Below are 23,190 nucleotides of genomic sequence, written 5' to 3'. Positions count from 1 at the left end.
CAACAAATTTTAATGTAGAAAGTCGAAACCCCAGCAACTCTTTAATGGTGATATGCTATTAAAACAATCTCAGAAGTTCATAAACATTTCTATTTTATTTTCCTTTTAATTTTATATTAATTTTAGAATGCAAGATGATTTTCATATATACAAATCTATTTTCAATATTCTAGTTCACAGTATTCTAGATGATTTTAGGCAATGAATAATTTAAGTAACTGCTTTTTATATTTCATATTTATGCTCTCAAATATGTTCTACAACATAGAAATATTTATAATGTAAAAACTTCTTTCTTAGGAAAACTTGGTGGCATCATAATCTTTTCAGACCTTTACACAAACTTTACAGGATCTTATGTTGATTCCAGTACTCAGAAACTTAGGATAAACATCTATGGAAAAACTTGAACACATTGTTCAATGTAGTTAAATGATCCATAATTAATTGAAGAATTTTATTTTTATTTTATAAGTAGACTTTGCATTGCCATAATAATGATAACATTTATAATACATCTTTATAATAAACCATAAACTTTACATAGAAATAATCTCATTGGGGGGGGGGGGGCGCCTGGGTGGCTCAGTCAATTAAACATCAGATTCGTTTTCCACTCAGATCATGATCTCACAGTTTGTGGGTTTGAGCCCTACATCAGGCACTGCACTGACAGTGGAGATCCTGCTTGGGATTCTCTCTCTCCTCTCTGTGCCCTTCTTCTGCTCATGCTCTCTGTCTCTCAAAAATAAATAAATAGACTTAAAAAAAAGAAAGAGAGAAAGAAAGAAAGCCAGCAAGAAAGAAAAAGAAAGAAAGAATCTCATTGATCTTTGTAACATATCTAGAACAGTAAAGGAACTGGTTGTTACTTAACTCCATTTTATAAATGAGAAATGTGATTTGGGGACTCCCTCCTGGTCAATTGGTCAACCAATAACAGTGACTGGATTGAAAATTAGTTTCAATCTCTTCCAGGGACCTCAATAGCCCTGAGGTGTCATGTTTCAGTCCTGCAGTCTTTCAGCCATTCCTTTTTATGTCCATCTTTGCCATTTCTGTCATTGATTTACTTCCTGAAAAAAAAAAAAAACTATATGGGTGTGTGTGTGTGTGTGTGTGTGTGTGTGTGTGTGTGTGTGTGTGTAAATTATTTGTGTTGTGCCAGAACAAGTTAGAAAAACAAAATGGAAAAACTAATAGAAAACTTGCTAATATTCACAACAGACGAACTTAAGAAATAACTAAAAGAAACCCTTCCACTGCTCAAAGCAATTGATACTCAAAACAAATTTGTGAAGCTTTGTTGCCTTGATAAGCTTCAGGTCAGGATTACTGGCGAAAAGGCAGGGGGCTGGGGAAGGTGATGTGGAAATGGTCCCCCCTGTCTATACACACACACACACAGACACACAGACACACACAGACACACACACACACACACACACACACACACACACTCTCTCTCTCTCTCTCTTTCAGATTCTAAATCATTACCGACAAATGCTTGTCAAACTATAAAAATAGTCCATATTGCAATTATACTAAAATACTTAGTTTTCAGATACTTGTGGTGAGAAGTGATTTATGGGAAGTCCAGGAATCAGAGGCCATTCATCTGCAACTGGTCTTTTATGCCCGTTGCCATCAGAATAGCTCTTTAGATGTCTTTGGATAATACTTTTACTAATAGAAAATAATTATTTTCCTACTTGCATCACCATATATTTTTATATTTTCATTTTATTAAGATCTTCTAAGCTCTACCCCTAATTTTTACTGAAAATTCTATGGGAGTTTGAGATTAAAAAAAAGACAATACCTGGGCAGTCAGAACAGAAGAACAGATAACCAAGCTAATGCTTAATGCATAAAATAAATAATATAAACTCTTATAATAGTGACAAGTACATAGTAAGTGTTAAATAAATGCTCATAATTAGATATTTTGTAAGCTTTGTAACTTCTGAGTCCCCAAATCGTTGTTAACCTGTGACAAAGGGTTGGCACATGTATATTCCCAATATGCCCTTTGTAAATTTAACTATTGTTATTTGAATGAAGTAGATGAAAGTTAGTGTTGCTACTCCTTTAATTTTCACAGAGTAATTTAATAACACAAATGGTACTCAAGTCTTTTCATTGCTGAATCCAAATTTAGCTGCACATGGCTCTAAAGCCCAATACTCAAGAGACCAGATTTTTTATTGGAAAGGAATATGAACTTTATTCAGGAGGCCCACCACCTGGGGAGAAGGAGGACTCTTGTCTAAAGGCCAACTCCAAGGTTTCTGCCTGGCCTAGGGATTTTTAAAGAGGTTTAGGGTAGTTGATCAGTACAGAAAGTGCAGGGGTCTTTAACAATTCTAGATTACACGCAGACTTGATGGTGCCAGCTGTAGACATTATCTCAGTGCTCCATGGTCTCGCTGGCATTGAGGGTGGGGTGTGTAAAAAGGGGTCTGTCTCCTGTTTTATGACTGCAGAAGTACCCTGTTGTTTCCAAGAAAGAATGCATAATCTATGGATACACAAAGGAAAGTTAGTTAATCAATCATGTGATCTAAGGGCATTTGCTAAAGTTTAGACTACTAGGTTTTTGCCGAAGAGGCTGAGGTAGCTTCATTTTGATCATTGAATAATGAAAGAAATAAAAAAACAAAAAAAACAAAAAAAAAACACAGGACATAGTATACATGAATTAATAGTGTAAGTAAAAGGTACAATTGCTGGATGTGTTTCATAAAGTCTTGAGAATAAAATTTTAGTTCCTAAAAAGTTTAATGTTGCTTGTTAAAGTATATTTTTTGCCAATAAATTGTTAGATTAATAGTGGATTAACACATTTTTGCAGCAATATTATTTCTTAATAATTTACACCTGAATCATTTATAAATGAAATGTCTTCAAAGAATTAACATGTAAGTTTTGAAACCACATCAAATCATTCTTTAAATGGCTTGTAACAGTAAATTCTTAGGCTTCAGTTTACGCAGTCTCTGATATTGACTCCTTGAATAAATTTATAATTTGGAAATGAAGGGATTTAATTCTTTAAATGGTATTAAAAAGTGATTTTTAAAGAATAAGCACTGTCAAGCTAACAACAATAGACTGAACAAAGATTATTTGAATTATCAGTGTTGGAGTGTGAAAGTTTTTATGATAGTATTTAAATTAGAAATGTTAGTGACATTCTTAAGATCTGTTTCAATAACAGGGCTTTTGTTTTTGTTTTTTGGGGGATTTTTCTTTTGAAGTTTAAGACATTTATTTCTAGTTCATGAAAAGCCTGAAGAGAGTTGGCTCACTTCACAAGGCAGCCCTCCTTCTCCATGTAGGACTCTGCAATGTAGATTGTTCCCTTTTTTTTCTACTATATCAAGTGGCTTCCAAGATCATTCTGGCAGGGCAAGAGAGATTATACAGAATTTACTCTGTTCTTCTCTGCCTTAACTTAGCAGTGATATATACCTCTTCCATTTATCACGTATTTGCCAGAATTAACTAAGTTACAAGCAGCTGGGAAACAGAAGGAGCAAGAGAATGTTCCTAGATCAACAGGTATTTGAAAGAAAAAGAATCAGGGGAAAGTAGTAGTAAACATGAGAAAAAAAATACAAAAAAATCCAAGAGTAACCCATTCTTCTTCTTCTTCTTCTTCTTCTTCTTCTTCTTCTTCTTCTTCTTCTTCTTCTTCTTCTTCTTCTTTAATGTTTTATTTATTTTTCAGAGAGAGAGACATAGTTAGAGCAGGGGAGGGGAAGAGGGAGAAGGAGGCACAGAATCCAAAGCAAGCTCCAGGCTCTGAGCTGTCAGCACAGAGCCTGATGTGGGGCTTGAACCCATGAATCACAATTTCATGACCTGAGCTGAAGTCAGATGCTTAACTGAGGGAGTCACCCAGGCGCCTCAAGAGTGACCCTTTCTTAAGTAATTCTGTATCAAACCATTGTTGTACATTGTTTTCCTTCAAGAAGTTTTATGTTTTAGGTCAATCAGTGTGTCTGTGTATCACAGAATATTATTGAGTTTTGATAATATAAAGAGAAAATATCCCAAGGAGATGGTATTATTAATACCATTATCAATTTAATTTTGTGATGAATGATTTTGAAACAATAATTTTCAGTAAATTTCTTAGTAAAGAAGTTTAAAAATCAGATATTTTCCACCTCCATTTAATTGCTCTGCATTTAATTAAAAATGATTTTTGAGCATTTACTGCATAATTCAATAAACATGAGAATCAGTACCTATTAACACGAGGTACTGGACTTACAATAATTACTAAGACAATATACAGCCTATTTCTGTATTCTAAGTAGTCCACCCCAGAAAGACAGTGCTTGTGTAGATACCTAAGCGATCTTTGAGAACTTGAAACATGATTGGGGAAATAGATATAAAAGTTATTATGATGCAGTTTAATAAGTATGAAAACAGAAGCATAGGATATATGGAGAAGTGGGAAGAGATGAGAAAAGTGACAATATGAGAAAGACATCTTGAGAGGATTTTTTCTGAGGACATTCTTTCAATCTAAATGGGAATTTCAGTGGTTGGAGGAGCAGAAAAAGAACATTATGATACTTTCTTTTACCTGGAGAGATAGTTAAAGTTTCATGCCAAAAAAAAAAAAATGCATTTGTGGCATCTTTTTTTTAAGTTTATCTCATCAACATGATAAGAGAATGTGATCAAAACCTAGAACCAGGAAGGTTTCCAATCAAGAAGCCTAAATAAGAAACGGATATTATATGGAAGATTTCATGGGAAGATGCTAACAGGGGTTTTCACTGAGCATCACACACAAATTCCCAATTAGATCTAAGTGTCTCCTTCCTCATATTTCTCTCAATTTCTCTCTCTCCAGCTATTACCTCATAACTTTGTCTTCTCTTTAATCACACAGCACTGAAAAATCTACTTTATTCTCTTAGCAATTCATCTCTCATACTCTGGTTTTCTTCTCAACAAAGAAGAACATAAAATCTGATTTATCCTAAAACATGTTCCTCAGATAAGTAGTTTATCTAGTTTTTTTTTTAAATATAATAAATATGTTTCTTTTGAGGAGCAAATAATAGCACTAAGAAAAAAAAATACTCCATACAGTTTGCAAGCAAGCTTAAATCTCGTAAATTTTATTCTGAAGATAGAACAATGTAGAATTAAAGATACAGATTTACGGGTGCCTAGGTGGCTCAGTCGGTTAAGCACCTGACTTCATCTCAGGTCGTGATCTCATGGATCTTGGATTTGAGTCCCGTGTTGGGATCTGTGCTGACAGCTCAGAGCCTGGAGCCTGCTTTGGATTCTGTGTCTTCCTCTCTCTCTGCCCCTACCCTGCTCATTCTCTGTCTCTCTCTGTCTCTCAAAAAAAAAATGTTAAAAAAAAAACCCTAAAAGCAAAAAGATACAGAGTTAGTGTCTAAAGATACATAAAGCCAGACACAAGTTAACGTGGTAAGGGCATGCTTTAATCAGTAATATACTATTGCAAAATGTAAGAAGACCAGTATTAACCAAAGTCTGATTTGTACCGAGGTGACTGACTTATAGAGAATGAGTGGAGTAAGCAGGGGAAATAAAATGAAAAATTACAGAGATGGTCATTATAAATTCCATTAGGCCAGCTATGTCTGCTAGCTGACAAATATGAAAGTTAGGATTCTCTTCTCCCTCAGAGACTGATGGTTACATTTCAAAGGCTCTCAGGTTCTCGAGAAAGACACTCTTGAGTTTTAGGAGATACATGTATATTAAAAGAGATGGAGGAAGGATTCATAATTGCAAGCTCTTTTTAGTAAATGCTCTAAGAAAGAGTCGTCAGGGCTTATCAGCAAGTGTTGCCTGGAATATACAGTAAATTCTTTTGGCAGGCTTCAACCTTCTCAAGCAGGTACTTTAAGGGGATCTAGGGTCATTCTAGGAATGCTGCCTTGATCTTTTAGAAAAGAGGCTAGTGTTTGTTTAATTCTTTAACGTGACAGGAGTAAATGAAATAATTTGTGCTGAGAGTCTACATTTTTTTAAGTTTATTTATTGAGAGGGGAGAGGGGCAGAGATGGGTGGGGTGGAGAATCCTAAGCAGGCTCCACACTGTCATGGAGCCCCACACCAGACTTGTTCCCATGAACCAAGAGCTGAAACCAAGAGTCAGATGCTTAACCGATTAAGCCACCAGAAGCCCCAAGTCTCTATAGTTTTTAAAGGTCAAAGTTGAGGCTTAGTCCAGAAAAGGGCTCAGAGGAGCCTGGCTAAGAGAGAACCTTTGTTAGGGGTCACAGGATAGTGCTTATAGTTGGAGTCATGAGCCAGTTTATATTCACTAAGAACCTTGGGGATTACTCACAATGGGAAATAGGAAGAGAGAGTAGTAATAGATATATATAGAGACAGACAAGAATGTATATAATCATGAAAGTAAAGCTAGGAGAGAATTATGGGAAGAAATAAAAAAAAAAGAATGAGATACCTGAAGGGTGACATATAAATCACCAAGACATCACTGAAATGTGCCAGGAAGAACAAAAGGCCAAGCTAAAGTTGTGTTAGATAAATTTGGTCCATGATTCTTTCTCTTCCTCCAATAATCTTCCATTTTCTGAAGTGAAGTGCAAGAAGTAACTTGAGGAATGATCCAGCTTTAGAAGATTAGAATGAGAGGTATAAAAAAACATACAACTTGAGGCTGGTAATAAAGACATCCTTAAAATGTTGAATTATGTTGTTCATTTTTAGTGGGCCACCTATCATAGGTGAGTACAGTAATTATTTGTATGATGAAAGACAGATGCCATGCTCTAATTTTGGAGTGTAAACAAATATTAGGTTTGTTATTATAACAAAGTTTAGTTATAATGAGAACTCTGACAAATAAGAAGGAAAAGATGAGACAAGATGACAGCAGAGTTGAAGCCCAGAGATGGGGTTATTGATGTAATTCCTATTGAGTAGGGAAAGTCATGAGAGTTGAGAAATGCTGAGGATTAATAAATAAACTATCTGATAAATTTAGGTCATGGAGGTTTATAAGGATGGATATGAGGGGAGAAAATGGAGACATTTTAAAAGTTTATTCAGAGATGATTGTAGAAATTAATGCTTGTGAAAAATGGAAATGTTTAAAATAAGTTTCATAGACTTATTATGATTTAATTAAAAAGTAGGTGTATGGACTGCCTAAGTAGCTCACTTGGTTAAGCCCCAACTTCAGCTCAGGTCATGATCTTGTGATTCATGAGTTAAGCCCCGTGTTGGGCTCTGTGCGGACAGCTTGGAGCCTGGAGCCTGCTTTGGATTCTGTGCCTCCAGGCCTCTCTGCCCCTCCCCCGCTTGCTCTCTCTCTCTCTCTCTCTCTCTCTCTCTCAAAAATGAATAAACATTGAAAGAAATTTTGAAAAAGTAGGTGTAAATTTGAAGATATTTTAATTAAAATGCCTATGACTTAAATGTGATGATGTAAACTTGTTCAGAAAATTACATGATCACATGTACCTCCTTGAATTTTTGTATTTCTTAAAACCTGTACTATATAATTTGGCATTTAATTCATAGCATGTTAGTGGGGAAAAAAAGGTTTTTCTTCTAGTAGATTCTAGGGTCCTCCTTTTTGTATGTTTTCCTTTTTATAGTGCTAGGGATATAGTAAATATAATTCTCTTTCATTATAATTGAGATAGTTGCAGGAAATTTAACACTGTTTTTATTTTTTTAAACATTTGTTAAGTGTGTTTACATTTATACACTTTCAGTCCATTTAAGCATTTTTTTAAATTTTTTAATGTTTATTTTTTTAGAGAGAGAGAGAGAGAGAATGTGCAGGGGAGGGGCAGAGAGAGAGGGAGACACAGAATACAAAGTAGGCTCCAGGCTCCAAACTTTCAGCGCAGAGCCCGACATGGGACTCGAACCCACGAGCTGTGAGATCATGACCTGAGCTGGGGTCGGACACTTAACCAACTGAACCACCCAGGCACCCCTCCATTTAAACATGTTTAAAGTCAATTCTATTTATTTAAACCGCATTTCATTGGGGGATATCTACTAAGGTGAGCCTTTATATTTCAGAATGATATTTTTAGTTGGTAGGCTAACTGGCTTTTTTTTTTTTGCATTATGCTATTTTGATATTGTGTACATACAATATATAGTATTTTTATATAATTACCACATTATTTGTATGTAACACAATTCTGAATATATCACACAGTTTTTAAAAGATTAGAGAACAATATCCCTTTATTTTAATACAATTCCTAATATCTTTTCCTACTGAGTTCAATGCAAAACACTATTATTTCCTAGAGATCAAATATTTCTATCCATCTCTTAAGTTCCTTTCTATTTCCAGTACTAATTTCCATCCTTTTTCTTTGCAAAATTTGGCCATAGAGAATGTAGCCTTTTTTCCATGATCCCCATCATCTGGAATAAACTTTCTCTATTTTCTGCTTCATAACTGCCTATCTTAAAAAAAATCACTTCTATTCAGTCTTTACTTCCTTTCCTATGTCTCTCTATCCTCATTTCTTTCTGTAGAAAAATTTAATATTTTCTAATCGTTTAATTCTCCAGTAGTCCCACCTCTTTCCACCTAAAAAATCATCAAATATTTACATTATCTGCCTACAAGTAATACTAAGACTCAAACATACAGTAAGTGGTTCAGATGGTTGAACTTATTCCATGAAATGATGAATAAATAATCTGAAGACCAAGTTCTTATAATAAAGAAAAAATTATATTGACGTATATAGATTATGTCGTCTTAGAGTTCAGAAACCCATTCCTAAAATAAGTGTTATTTCTACTATTCTACTTGTTGGAAATGGTGATGATAATTTATCCAATGAAGCATCATCATTGCTAAGCATAATTGGCTGTAGCCTTGTATAAAACAATGTAATAATAATAATAATAATAATAATAATGCTGACTTACATTAAGCCCTTTGTACAAGGCACTATTTTTAAAACCTTATGTATGTTAACTCATATAATCATCCCCAAAGCCTTGTGAATTTATTATTATTTCTTATTATTATTCATGTATTATTTATTATTTATTATTATTCCCACATTACAAACAAGGAAATGAAAATACAGAAAAGTTCAATGAATTGCCCATGGTCATCTAGCTGGTAAGTGATAGTGCAGGGATTCAAAGCCATTATTCAAATCCAGAGTTTTTGCTCTTACTTATTATTATACGTTTCTCCAATATTCTAGGTCTCGAGCATATAAGAATTAAAACATTAATATGCAGATCCTGCCTTCAGTGTATTAATGTAATAGAAATTCATATTGATTAACTACACAAATAATTTCAATTAATTTTTCTGTGCCTGGAACTTTGTTCAGTTGTTGGGGGATACATCTGAGAATAAGCCCGTCATGATCCCTGCTTATTCTCATGTCCTGACAGAGAAAAAGACCACAAATACCAAGGGGCCAAGAAAGAGAATATATAAGCACATAGATGGTATTTACTTCTATGAGAATAGATCAAATAAGATAGGAGAGAGTTGAAAAGGAAGACTTTAAATAAAATCTTAGGTAATACCTATATTTAGCAAAGGATCCTGGGAAGGAGATACCAGTGAGACACAGAAGACAGTTATAATGAAAAGAGCATGTCAAACAAACAAACAAACAAACAAAAAAACAACTCCTAAAAGGGTTTCAGGAGGAAGGCAGTCAACTGCTAAGTAACTAGATAAGTTAAAAAAAAAATGTGCATTGGATTTAGTGATAGAGAAATCGCTGGTTATCTGAAAAAGAGTAGTTTCAGTGTAGTTGTAAAAGAAGTCAGATGATCCAGTAAAATGGGAGGCCTTTATGTTGTCAGAAGGAGCAGAGAAAACAAAAAGACCAGTACCCTTGATAAAGAGCACAAGTAGTGCACTTCCCTGTTACAGGAAGACATTCATTTGTCTTAAGGGAAGGGGGCAAGATGCAATGCAAATGGATCTATAGATCTGGTGACAAGCTAAGAGGTATGTTTCTGATGAATTTAATATCAATGCAAAGTGCTTTGGAAATCTTGTACCTAATTTAATTGATTCCACAATTTTTTTTTCTGATTTTGTGTTTTGTCAAAGGTTAATAGTATCTATTTAAAATATTAACAGTGAAATGGAACAACTGAGTGTCTTAGTTGATTAAGCATCTGACTCTTGGTTTCAGCTCAGGTCATGATGTCGTGGCTTGTGAGTTTGAGCCCGGCACTGGGTTCTGTGTTGACAGAGTGGAGCCTACTTGGGATTCTCTCTCTTCCTCTCTCTCTTCCTCTCCCACACATGCACACTCTCTCTCAAAATAAATAAATAAACTTTAAAAAAATATTAACAATGGTACTCCCCATAAGTTAAAAAATTATGAAATAGAAAGATTACTATGACATTGATTATCCACTTGATAACGTAAATGAATTTATACTCTTAAATTGCTAATGTCATTATATCTACAATCATAATACTTAAACATTTGTATTCTTTCTATTTTTGAAAGATTGGTTTCTTAATTTGTTAATCCCATAGCTTTTCCTTGGATTCCTGATAACAAAAGCTTAAAATCTGAAGGCAAATTAGTATTCAGATTCATATTATTCTATGAAGCATTTGACCAGCTACTTACCATTGAAAAGATAGCCCCTCAAAAAAGGCATGTTGCTATATATCTTTGCTTAGTTCTGTGCTCCTATAAATGACTATTTTATCTTTTCTGAAGGGGAAAAACTATTATATATTAAAAGCTTTTAAAAGGAAAAGGGACTTGGAATCTAAAAATCAAGATAAATTACTATTCTTGATTTTCTAAAGCCATTAAAACATCTAGTTTATTACTTAAACATATTTGTACTAAGTGTTACAGTGATTCAGAAAACAATTATTCAATTTCAATTATTTTTAGATAGCTTAAAAACAGAGGATTGAGTTATTTGCATATGATATGTAAAGAAAAATTTGGCATCAGAATATGGAAGGTTAGCATGTACTGAGTCTCATATGTTTAAGCTCAATTATTGGATACAATAGCTTTAAAAATTCAAGGACTAGCAGAGCAGCAAAAGGATGCCTGGAATAACATTTCCTCCACTCCACTCGACTCCACAGAAATCCATCAATGAGATGGAATGAAAAAGACAAAACCAATAATTTTGCTGTGATCAGAATGGCATGGAAGGGATGACATTGATTCAAGTCAGAGTGAAATCAAGATCTGAAATTACAAACTATGGGGTTATTAAAAAACAAACAGACAAAAATAGGCTGAAGGCATAATCAGGCAGGAGATAATGGTTGTAGAACATGGGAGAATACTGAAGGAGTAAGTGAGAGACTGAATCAGAAGCAAAGTGATGTAGAAAAAGAATGTCAATCAGTAATGTTAGATCAGATAGCTGAAGAAGTAAAGACAAAGATGAAAGAAGAAAAAAATAAGAGGAAGAAGAGGAAGAGAAAGAGGAGGAGGAAGTGGAGGAAAAGAAAGAGGAGAAAGAAGAGGAGAGGGAAGGAGGATGGAGAAGGATAAAGAGAAGAAATACATACAGTAATGGCTGAATAAAATGTTATGCTTCCGGTGTAGAAGTCAACATTATAACTGCTCTTGACTGAATTCAATTTAGAAGGCTCAAAGATTATCAGAAGTACATGTATGTGTTCTGTCCAAATGATTTTATTTACCACATATTATTTAACTAAATGCGTACAGTTGACAAAGGTACAGCAAATACTTTTTCTTGAAAGTATTAATCACCAAAGAATAGCTCCTAAGCTGGACCTAATGTTACATGTTACATTTCTGTTAAGGACCCATATATACTTGTACTATTTCTTGATACCCAAAGCCTTCATCTCTTTTTTTTTTAATTTTTTTAAATGTTTATTTATTTATTTTGTGAGAAAGAGGGAGAAAGAAATGTGGGGAAGGAGCAGAGAGAGAGGGAGAGAGAGAGACTCCCAAGCATGTTCAGCACTGTCACACTGTCAGCACAGCTGCGTGGGGCTTGAACCTAGAAACCCTGAGATCATGACCAAAGGCAAAATCAAGAGTCAGATACTCAACCAACTGAGCCACCCATGAGCCTCCAAATCCCTTATTTCTATGCCTTTCTCAAGACTCTGTTTTTGAAGTTGTTTCTCATCTTTTCTTCTGCATAAAAAAATGCCCACATTTCATGGCCCATTAAAAATAATAGGATATAATAAAGTACATATAATAACATATCATTCATAAATTAGTACGTTATTCTCTGAGGAGTATTATTTGCCAAAAGTACATAAGCAGTGAACAGGTGTAGATGGCCTTACATCAAGGGAATGCACATCTAATGGTGGATCTTGAGAAATTGGGGCTTAGTTTGGATAAGGCCTTTTCTTTTTTATATGATATTGAGAAATTATTGTCTGTTCATAAATGAATTTCTGTTGAGATCATTTTGTATTGTATGAAATAATTGAGGGATATGTTGGGTCTTATCCAGACATCTGGAAATGGGCAGAGACATGTTTCTCAAGAATGTTTCCTTAGTGACTTTGGCCTGAGGATTTACTTCATTCTCACAAAGGAAGAGAGTATGGGTTCCAAGTGACTTTCTTGTTATATTTCTCAAAGAAAGGCTGTCCATAGGTCTCCCAGCCTTTCCCAGAGGGTGAAGTATGATATACCTGAGTGTTTAGAAACCTTGAAGTTTATGTTTTTCCTGGAAGCTCTAGGCATTCTAATGTTAGTTTAATCTTACTTGAGTCAGTGCTTGTCTCCAGTTACTCCTGAAGGAATGACGATAATTAACCATATGCTCATAGTATTCAGGCTTCCATCTCTTTGCTTCCAATAGTGGTGAAATAAGATGAAGGCATTTACTGAGACAGGTCTGATTTTATAAAATTTTCAGTTGAGTCTTAAGTTCAGGAGGAAATTAGGATCTTTAAACCTGAAAACACATGCGCACACACACACACACACACACACACACACACACACACACGAGTAAGATTAAGGAAAAAAAAATACACTGTCACCTACAAGCTTCAAGCTGTTTCAACCTGCTTCAATACTCCCTTAAGGCAAATTGTTCCTTTTTTTCTGGCAAACCCAAGTAAATAGTCCTGTTTTGTTATGCAATGTAAAGCAAATAGTGTTTTCTAACTTGAAATATTTTTGGCACTCTGGTTCCAGGGAATTAAAACCGCTTTGGGGATAATAGTAAGCACATGTCTTTGTTAAAGATAGATTGCAGGATAGCAAACAAGTTTGCTTTTGGGGAAAAAAAGTGTTTTAGTAAGTAGGATAATGAGGACAAAAGAGTAACAAAAAGCAATTCCCCAGTCATACCCTTTGAATGGGTTGTATCTTCTAGTAAGAGGGATGAGGGCTTGAGGTTAAATAATCCACATTCTTGAAAGATAAGTTTATTGCAATGCTTTGGGCACAAAAAGAGTCAAATTCAGGTGGTCTAGCATGGAGCAATTGTATAGATCTGTCCATTCCCTGGAACTCGCATCATTGATGGCTATTTGGGTTGGCATCTTCTCTCCATTCTGTATCTAGTAGTTATTTTTGTGTTTAATAGACTATTAATTTTTACTTATTTATTTATTGCTTGCCATATTACTGACCTCTTGAGTTTTTCAACAGATTCTTTGTTTTCCAGGTGTTCAGTCACAAAAAATATTTTTTCCCAGTGGAATTGTCCCTTGTTTAAATTTGTAGAATGTCGTATAGATTTAGATTTTTTTTTTAACTTTTGAGAGAAAGAGAGAGATCTCGAGCAGGGGAGGGTTAGAGAGAGAGGGGGAGACCAGAATCCAAAACAGTACCCAACGTCTGAGTTGTCAGAACAGCCTGACGTAGGGCTCAAACCCAGGAACTGTGAGATCATGACCTGAGCTGAAGTCGGACACTTAACCAACTGAGCCACCCAGGCACCCCTTTTTTTTCTTTCTTTCTTTTTTCATTTTTAGTTTTCAGTAAATTAAACTAGTAAAAACTGTTGAGCTTTTTAAAAGTTAAACAATATAAGAACATAAAGATGCATGGCAAAGCATACAGCATGCTGTAGTTTAGGTGTGATCAGGGTTGACACTCTATTTGACAGCCTGTAGTGGGCTATCCTAAATTTAAAAGAATATCAGAAAGTTCAGATCATACTCTGACCAATACCCTCCATTGGTACATATGAGTCTTGGTATGTGATTTGTTAATGAATGGATTTTATATTCTGAGAAAATAAAAATGAAAGCCTGTGTCTAAACGATATCTTAGATAATCATTTTGTTTTATTTATTAATGTGGAAAAGACAGAAATGTCTCAAGCTAGAAGGTGGTAGTCTAATTTACAGTGAGCGATCTACATTAAAATCTATTACAATCAGTTCCTGACTTGTGTAGTTAGAAAAGAGAAAATAACCCACATAGTCATTTGTAAAAGCATTTTAGTAAGGTAGAGTCAGGAGAAATTAGCAGGTATTTTAATTTCCTACAGTATCCTCACTGGCTAACAATGAAACTATATCCATTTTTGTCCCCTGACATTGTATACAATGTCTAGCAACCCTGTGGCTAGACTCATAATAGAAATATAAGTATTTATCAAATTAGAACTTAAATTTACCCAATTTATTGATGCCTATTCTCATATTATTTTATGCATTTCCTTCAAGACAGCTCCAGATGCCCTTTGATCACTCATATATCAATTCATCTATTTAAAGTTTCTAAACTATTTTCAGAATTGTGGAACCATCAAAAAAAGCTCATACCAATTAGCAGTTCCTTTTTATTCTCCCTAACCCCAGACAACCATTCTCTCCCTTTATGCTCCCTAAACACAGACAACCTCTAATCTACTTTATGTCTTTAAAATTTTCACACAAAGGAAATTATAGAATAAGTGGTCTAATGTGACTTGCTTCTTTGACTTATTATACTATTTTCATGGTTCATCCATGTTTTAGCTTACTTTAGTACTTCATTTTTTATTACTGCTGAAAAATATTCCATTGTATAGATGTACCACAATTTACTTAATCTCTTCATCAGTTGATTGACATTTGGGCTATTTCTGGTTTTGGATATTACGAATAAAACTGCAATGAACATTTATTTGTGTACATGTGGATGTACGTTCTATTTTCCTTTGGGTATGAACCTACCAGTGAACTTGCTTTGTCAAATGGCAATTATATATTTAACATTTTGAAAAACTGCCAGACTGTTTTCCAAAGCAGCTGCACGATTTTACATCCCCACTAGTAGTGTACGAGGGCTCCAGTTTCTCTACTTTTGCTAAAACGTATTATCTTTTTAAATTACAGTCATCATAATGGATGTGAAGTATGATTTTGATTTCATTTCCCTGATGGCTGCTAATATTGAACATGTTTTATGTTTTATCAGCCATCTGTATACCTTTATTAGTGCCTGGGTTGAAAATTGAGACTGATTCTCTGTCTTTAGATGCTGCAGACAAAATTGGGATGCTTTATACTACTGATATAATTACAAACAGCAACCTTTCTGATACTTAATGGCTTTAGTAAATAAGCCAGTAAGTAGGAGAATAGTACGCTTTCAACAGGAGAGGCCATTATGATGCTTTGCAGTTGTAGCATATCCTTAAGATAAATATTATTTTCTGTTAATTTGGCTACCTAATTTAATTTTGTTCCAGATGAATGACAATTCATGTAGCTCCCTCCCAAAAACATCCTTCATTGCCTTTCCCATTTTGTAAGCTCTTATCCCAAACATTGAAAAGATAAGACAGAGCTGTCCCTTCTTTAGTGGTGAGGAGATGAAGGTATGTTCTCCATGAAGTCCTCTGGGTAGCTGTCAGAGTAGCTGTGAGTGTTACTGTGCCAGGCTAGTAGGATCAATTTCCTTGCCCATTTCTGGGGAAATTAGAATCCAGGAAATTAACTATAGCCATGGTTCTGAGTTATTTTGCCTGCCTTGTATCTTGAATGAACTGACCTTCTCTCCTTACTTCTACAAAAATGTATAAGGACCTCATTCATGCCTAACCAAACTTAATTCCCAGCTCAAAGGACGATGGGAGGGAAGGGAAATTCTTTCACTTTTTTTTTTAAGTGCACGGGAATGGTAGTATTTTTACTTGGTTATGCCTCACACTTTCAGTATAATTATTTTGCTGAGGAGAGAGTATGGAACTGAAAAAAATAGAACTGTTATACTCTTTTTTTTTAATTATGCCTATTCTACATCCTTGAGTTCTAAAGGATGTTTAACTTTGTTTAATATTTTAGAATAGATAGGCATTTTACTTTAATTTTCAAACTACATATTATCTGCCAGGACCAATAACTCAAAGTTCTTATTCTACCTGTTCAACTGATTCAGGAACCTTAGTGTTCAAATTCACACATAGACATACACACACACACACACACACACACACACACACAGACAAACACACACAACCCCACATTGTGTGAAAACATCATAAAAATGACATGAATGCCTTGTTATCTCAATGGAATATTTTTCATGAATTTTAATTTTATGTATGTCTTTATTTGGCTATTAGTTCATGACAAGTACAATTTTTATAGAGTTAGATACCGTTTTGAGAAAAAATACATTCTGAAATACTTTAAAATGTAGCAGCAGATTATGATTAAGGGTACTGACAGGTTGTCATCTATTACAAAAATAAGATGAAAGAGATTGTACCTGGACAATATGGTGTATTATGTACTCCAGTAAACCTGGAACTATGTCAGCAATGGAAAAGAAGCATCCGCTTCATCTCAGTGGTGATACCAGGCTTTTTTTTTCTGATATAGCAGGGAAAAAGTGGCCGTGAAGATTTGTCAAAGGCAGTAGACAAAGGACAATACAGAATGAGGGTAGATGAATGGTTCTGATTTGCATGGACTTTTTTAGAGCTATGCTCTTTCTCACTCTGTTTGTGAATGGTGCAGGAGCGAAATTCTGTTCACACTACTAGTAGAGTTAGCTTCATTTCTGACATGATTTGAAAGTGTAAAAAATACAAAACAGGGCACCTGGGTGGCTCAGTCAGTTGAGCATCCAACTCTTAGGCTTGAGTCATGATCTCACGATTCATGAGTTCGAGCCCACGTTGGACTCTATGCTGATGGTGCAGGGCCTGCTTGGGATTCTCTCTCTCTCTCCCCACTCTCTCTGTCCCTACCTCGCTTGCATGCTCTCAGTGTCTCTCAAAATAAATAAATAAAACTTAAAAAAAATTGAAAAAAAATACAGTGGAGTGGATGATTTTTTAATTAATAACTGAAACACCTTTGACCATTACCAACCTCCCACATACTCACCTCAAGTAGAAACACCATATGATTTCTATAAAGATTTTATTGTGATTATGTATAAGAATTTTTCTCCATCATCTCTGGCCTAGGTTTCCATACAAATCACCCACATCCATCTCTTATAAATTGTTCTATTGAATGTATGAGAGGAGGCCACTCATAGTAAATGACTGGTTATACAATTCACCTGGAATCAGACCAGTTGAAGCTAATGAGTTGATTGTTTGGATCCAGCTTTGTGTGGATTGAGAATAGGTGATAGGGGCTGTGGACTCATCTCTAAATGGTATTGTGAAAGAATACAGGCTTTTGAGAGTAGATGAAACCGTGTAAAACATCTTTAACTCCATCAGTCCTGTCACCATCTTAGGACAAGACGAAGAATAAAACAAACTTCACAGAGTAACTTTACAGATAAAGTGATGTATGCAAAACAGCACAATTCCTAGCAGAAAGGCAATGCCCAGTAAATGGGTAGCTGTAGTATTATTGTTGGTGGATTTTTTCTCTCTTGTGTGCAAGAAAAACAACAACGAATAAGAAAACTTAATCACCTTAAAGAAATCTAGTTCAAAAGACTTTAATATGGTTTGCACTCCTAATAAGTCCTATTAGCCATCCAACTACACATCTTAAACCTGTAAAAAACCCTTTTTTATCTGCCTATTTTTAGAAGAAGTGAATAATTCCTTTCCGAGATTCTTTGAGAGAAAAACAGAAGAAAAGCTCTGCCTGTTATAATTTTAATTTCTTAGCATGACTGCCAAAGCTATATATATTCTTCCTGAAATTAAGCAAGCTAAGAATAATAACTGAGGAAAACAGACAACATGAAGGGAAAACTGTAATAATTTGGTTATACTAAAAAAGGTACTCAAAGCACCGCTGAAAAATAAAACAGCTATCTTGTGTTATCCAAGTAATTTGGAACACAGTTTTAAGAAATAATTACTCTTGTTTTTCACATTGTCACTTTTATGTATTCAAATCTACATACTACCATTTATCTTTTCTGGCAACATTTAAAGCACACCTTAGCTGGTAATTTATTTCATTTTCTTTTGTTTTTATATCACATTAGTTGAATTGAGTCTAAGAACTTACTACATTAACTTCCTAAAAAAGTCTCTACCGTTGTTTGATAGTTGGAAGCGTGATGTTGGGCTTGTCTTTTTGATATTGTTGTAGTTTTTTATATGTTTACTTTTACTTTATGTCTTCAGATATAGTTTTAAGATAAAATTCATTATGGTTGTGCCTTGCAGGTATCTCTAACACGATTTTCAAAAGCATGTCTAAATTGTTGCACACTGTATACATATTGAAAGTTATGAAAAAAAGAGACACCGTTTTCTTAAATAAAAAATCAATTGCTTAATTGAGTTTTTTAAGGGAGAGGGGTGAAAACATTCGGTCTTCAATGACATGATTTTACAAAAACTGCTCTTGTGACAAATATACCACTTCATAGCTCAGTTTTCTGTGTGTAGTCAGCTATCATTCGTAGGCATCAAAATTATTCTATTTTTATTCTGGAAAGTGTGTGAAGAAATTATTGCTAAAATTGCATATAGATATACAAATATAGTAAAACCTTGGTTTGAAAGCATCACTTGTTCCAGAAACATGCTTGTAATCCAAAGTACTCACATATCAAAGCGAATTTCACAAACCATTGTCTCCCTTGGGATCACCTGACCTTCAGCGTCACGTACTACTGGTATTGCAAGGCATCACTTGTTTATCAAGTTCGAATGTGTTAGAAATGTTTGCCTGTTTTGTGGAGCACTAGCAGAACAAGTTACTCACAATGCAAGGTTTTACTGTATATTTTAAATGCCTCTTCTGTCCAAAAACCATGTCTTGTCGGTAAAAGCATAAATTTATTCTTTTCTTTCCCCCATCAGATGTAGGTTCTGTCGAAGGACTTGCTTATCACAGAGCCTGGGATACACTGTACTGGACCAGCTCCACTACCTCATCCATCACCAGACACACAGTGGACCAGACTCGGCCAGGAGCATTTGACAGGGAAGCAGTCATTGCCATGTCAGAAGATGACCACCCACATGTGCTAGCCCTGGATGAATGCCAAAAGTAAGAAACAGTGAATTGTTATTTCTTCATTATAAGTCAAAGATCATCGAAGTGATGTTAATTTTTAAAAGAATTAACTTTAAAAACACAGGTTTTCTTTGAAGTGTTCTTTTCCCCACTTCATAAAGCTTTTTTTTTTTTTTTTTGTAATATGAGCATCGTAAATGTGAATAATTAGAATCTGGACTTGTGAAGTGCCAGGTATCAACTCGATCAGAATTCGAGCAAAAGCAAATTTAAATGATGAAAGGAAAAATAGAGACAATATTGAGGGAAAAGTATATATGAAGAATACATCCATGCATAGCTGATTGAAATGATAAATGTGAAAAAAAATATTCACATGTATTAAAACCTAAAAGGTTTTTGTGTAATTTAATTAAGTAATTTCAATAACTAGGGATCTCTCCAATTGAAGTGCAGAGAAAACAAACAACAACAACAAATCTTTGTGTGCAGCTATATTTTCAACAGTAGATACTTGACAACAGACTAAATTGTCCACATGTGTTTGATATTATACTGTGTAGGCATTTATAGTAATACTTATGAAGAATTCATGACAAGAGAAAATGCTCAGGCTATAATATAGAGTGAATAAAAACTAAGCAAATTAGAAGAAATTCATGTTTCAGGGGGATGCCATAAGGAAGCAATTATACAACAAAGAAGAACAAAGCTTGGGTTATGTAGAAAAAAGATACCCATGTATTTCTACTTTCTTACAATGTTAAGAACATTTGTTAACAACTAGAAAGTCCTTTTGTTCTTAAATCAAACAAATAAAGATCAGACTAATTTGGCTGTCACTAAATAGAAACAGAAGAGCTCTTTTTACATGTGGTAAAAAAAAAATGAAGAATAAATAAAACAATTACTGATAAACACTGACCCTGACCACTTGAAAGAAGTGCATAAACTACTCAGTGTGTGAATCACTAAATCCAGACACTTACAGAGCTAGAAGATGAGATTATACAATTTACTTGAAACTTTCATCTCAGAAATGAAGGCTCTGAAGGTTGCAAGTTGATTCCCCACACAGCTCCAGTGACAGTTCAGATGGGTACAGCCCTTCTGGTGCCTGGGCAAAGCTAGCTCTGCTACAGCATTGACCTGTCACTATACAGTTTGGTTTTGAATTGACTGCATGGATCCTGACGGTTCACCAGGAGAATCTTAGCACAATTTTAACTGTTCTACAGCTAATCAAAGGGATTTCTTAGACGATTTTGAAATAAACATAAGAGAGATCACTGATAATATTATAAGTGATCAGTTTCATATAGTATTTATTACATAAGCTAAAATTACACTTTCATCTTTCATATAGTGAACTGTAAATTATAATCAAACACACCAACATGTTTTAATTGTAGAATTACATAGAACTAAAGTTTCAAGTATAAAAATATTTTCTCATTATGCCTACCAATGACATTTTCAAATCATTCTTGAAAATGTCAGTTAACAGAAATTTTAAAACAAAATCTTAAATTCTGGGTAAAAAAAAAACTATTTGAGTCTAAAACTTGATTCAGTTCCTACAATCTTAATCACTCAAGCTCTCTGGCCTCTGTTTTATTTTTGAAATAAAAGTTGAATTAAAGAAACACTAATACCTCAGAAATTCTATAATTCTAAAGCCAATAATTTAGGAAAATACTGCAGGTAAACTGTTTTTGTATTTAATACTTTATGCATACATTATAAATGCTTTATTTAACTAATGTTTTATTTTTATTCTTTTAGAAGTCAGTGTGTGGATAAAACTGCATAATTTAAGAAAGTGGAATGTCATTTGTTTTTTGCAAATTTACTCATTCATATGACAAAAAATTTTGATACTTGCTCACTTAGAACACTTTTATGCTCCACAGGATAGAAGAAAAGGCTATGAAATATTTTAACAAAGAGCATAGTTGACCCAGCTTTTCTTAATTGGTAGTGGTTATATTTTAAATTAGCAAGTAGAAAGATTTTGTTGTGAATTTGAATATTGTTCAGTAGTAAATATTTGCATAATATTCAAAAACCACCTATTGAAAATTTTGTTGGCTATAATTCTGCATGACCTTTAAATGATTACACATAGGAACAGTATATACGATCTTACTGTAAATATTAGTTTTTCTCTGTCAGTATATATTAAGCATATTTTTTTCAGATATTTAAAGAGGGCTGCCTGTCAACCTCTCCCTCTTTCTCCTTTCTTCAGTTCTTCCTTTCCCCTTCTTTCTTTCCTTCCTTCCTTCCTTCCTTCCTTCCTTCCTTCCTTCCTTCCTTCCTTCCTTCCTTTGTATCATTCTAAACAGCAATAATCAGTCTTCAAATAAACTCTTAGGGACAGTCTTATAGGTAGAAGAATAGAAAGAAAAAATATTTCAGTAAAAATAGGGATTAGAAACTGGAACGCTATAGACTCTCTACTCTTAACAGTGACTTGTAAAGGCTTCCTCAAAGAATAGATTGACAGACATTGATGTAAATCATTCTATAAAATCTGTAAGTAATAGATAATATTTTTAGGGAGTTGAGAATAACCTCTGAAATTCCAAAAGCAATACTGTTATTTATAGAAAAATTACATTGACAAAGAGACAAGAGGAAAAAAAAGAAACTAAAGAAATATAGGAGTTTATTAATTGTATTTCTCTAAAGCATATACAAAGGAGAATGCAAAATTTAAAAGCAAACCAGGAAGGAAAAGAGATATTGATATTTACCAATTAAAGAAAAGAAATATAGTTAGGTTAAGAATGATATCTAAAACAATTTACTCAATCTGCTGAAACATGATATTAATAATTTAGAATACATTTGCAATTCATAGAAAATTTAAGATAACTGTTTTGTGTGTGATTTAAATAAATTCTTACTGTACATCAAACTGACTCAATTTAATTGTTATTTGAGAGAATGTACAAGATAATTATTTCTCAGAAATAGTTTCCAGGTTTTTAAGAAACTGAGAAAAACATATATGCATATATAAATATATATTTCCACTTTTATTTAGACTTTGTTAAGGGTCATAGAATTGAGACAAATCTCTTTGCTTCTTTTTAAATAGCTTGACATCACCATGTTCCTAATGTCTCTATTGTTAATGAAAGTTTTAATATATTATCACAATTTTTATTTTAATTAGCTTAATGTTTTGGACCAACTGGAATGAACAGCATCCAAGTATCATGAGATCCACCCTAACGGGAAAAAATGCTCAAGTGGTGGTCAGTACCGACATACTCACTCCAAATGGTCTCACCATTGATCACCGTGCAGAGAAGCTGTATTTCTCAGATGGCAGCCTAGGAAAAATTGAAAGGTGTGAATATGATGGATCCCAGAGATACGTAAGTTAACTGAGAATTTCTTGATTATAGATTTAAGCAATTATACATTTGAAAGAAATATGCTTTATGCTTGTCTGAAATATGCCTATCAAGGGATTTCAAAATATGGAATTGTTTGAACCAATCCAATTGAATATAAAATGAAAAAGAAGACTGTGGATAATATTTTGAAAAATTTGTTCAAGTGCATTTGCTACCATAGAGACAGTCTAACTCTTACAAACTTTATTCTAGAGAAACAATAACTGAGTTTTTCCTAATTATTAATTGAAATGGAATTGTTAGAGTAATTGCATAAGCTTTATTATTAGTTTTTTTTGTTTGTTTGTTTGTTGTTTTTTAATGTGAAATGAAATTGGTTTGCTGCCCTAGGATAAAAGAACATTGGAAAAGAAGAAAATAATCCTTTTTCTGTGC

At 34.0% G+C, this 23,190-nt stretch overlaps 1 protein-coding gene across 1 annotated transcript in view; it reads left to right on the top strand.

Annotated features, from left to right (window-relative positions):
• LRP1B (LDL receptor related protein 1B) overlaps positions 1-23,190 on the top strand; it is a 1,940,511-nt gene that overhangs the window by 1,565,425 nt on the left and 351,896 nt on the right. Inside the window, exons 44-45 of the mRNA XM_023259298.2 lie at positions 19,228-19,417; positions 22,569-22,773. Coding sequence (XP_023115066.2) covers positions 19,228-19,417; positions 22,569-22,773 — 395 coding nt within the window. The remainder of the gene's footprint in view (positions 1-19,227; positions 19,418-22,568; positions 22,774-23,190) is intronic.

Source organism: Felis catus, chromosome C1, assembly GCF_018350175.1.
Source record: "Felis catus isolate Fca126 chromosome C1, F.catus_Fca126_mat1.0, whole genome shotgun sequence".
Taxonomy (NCBI): Eukaryota; Metazoa; Chordata; class Mammalia; order Carnivora; family Felidae; genus Felis; species Felis catus.
This window is presented reverse-complemented; position numbering and strand designations above follow the sequence as displayed.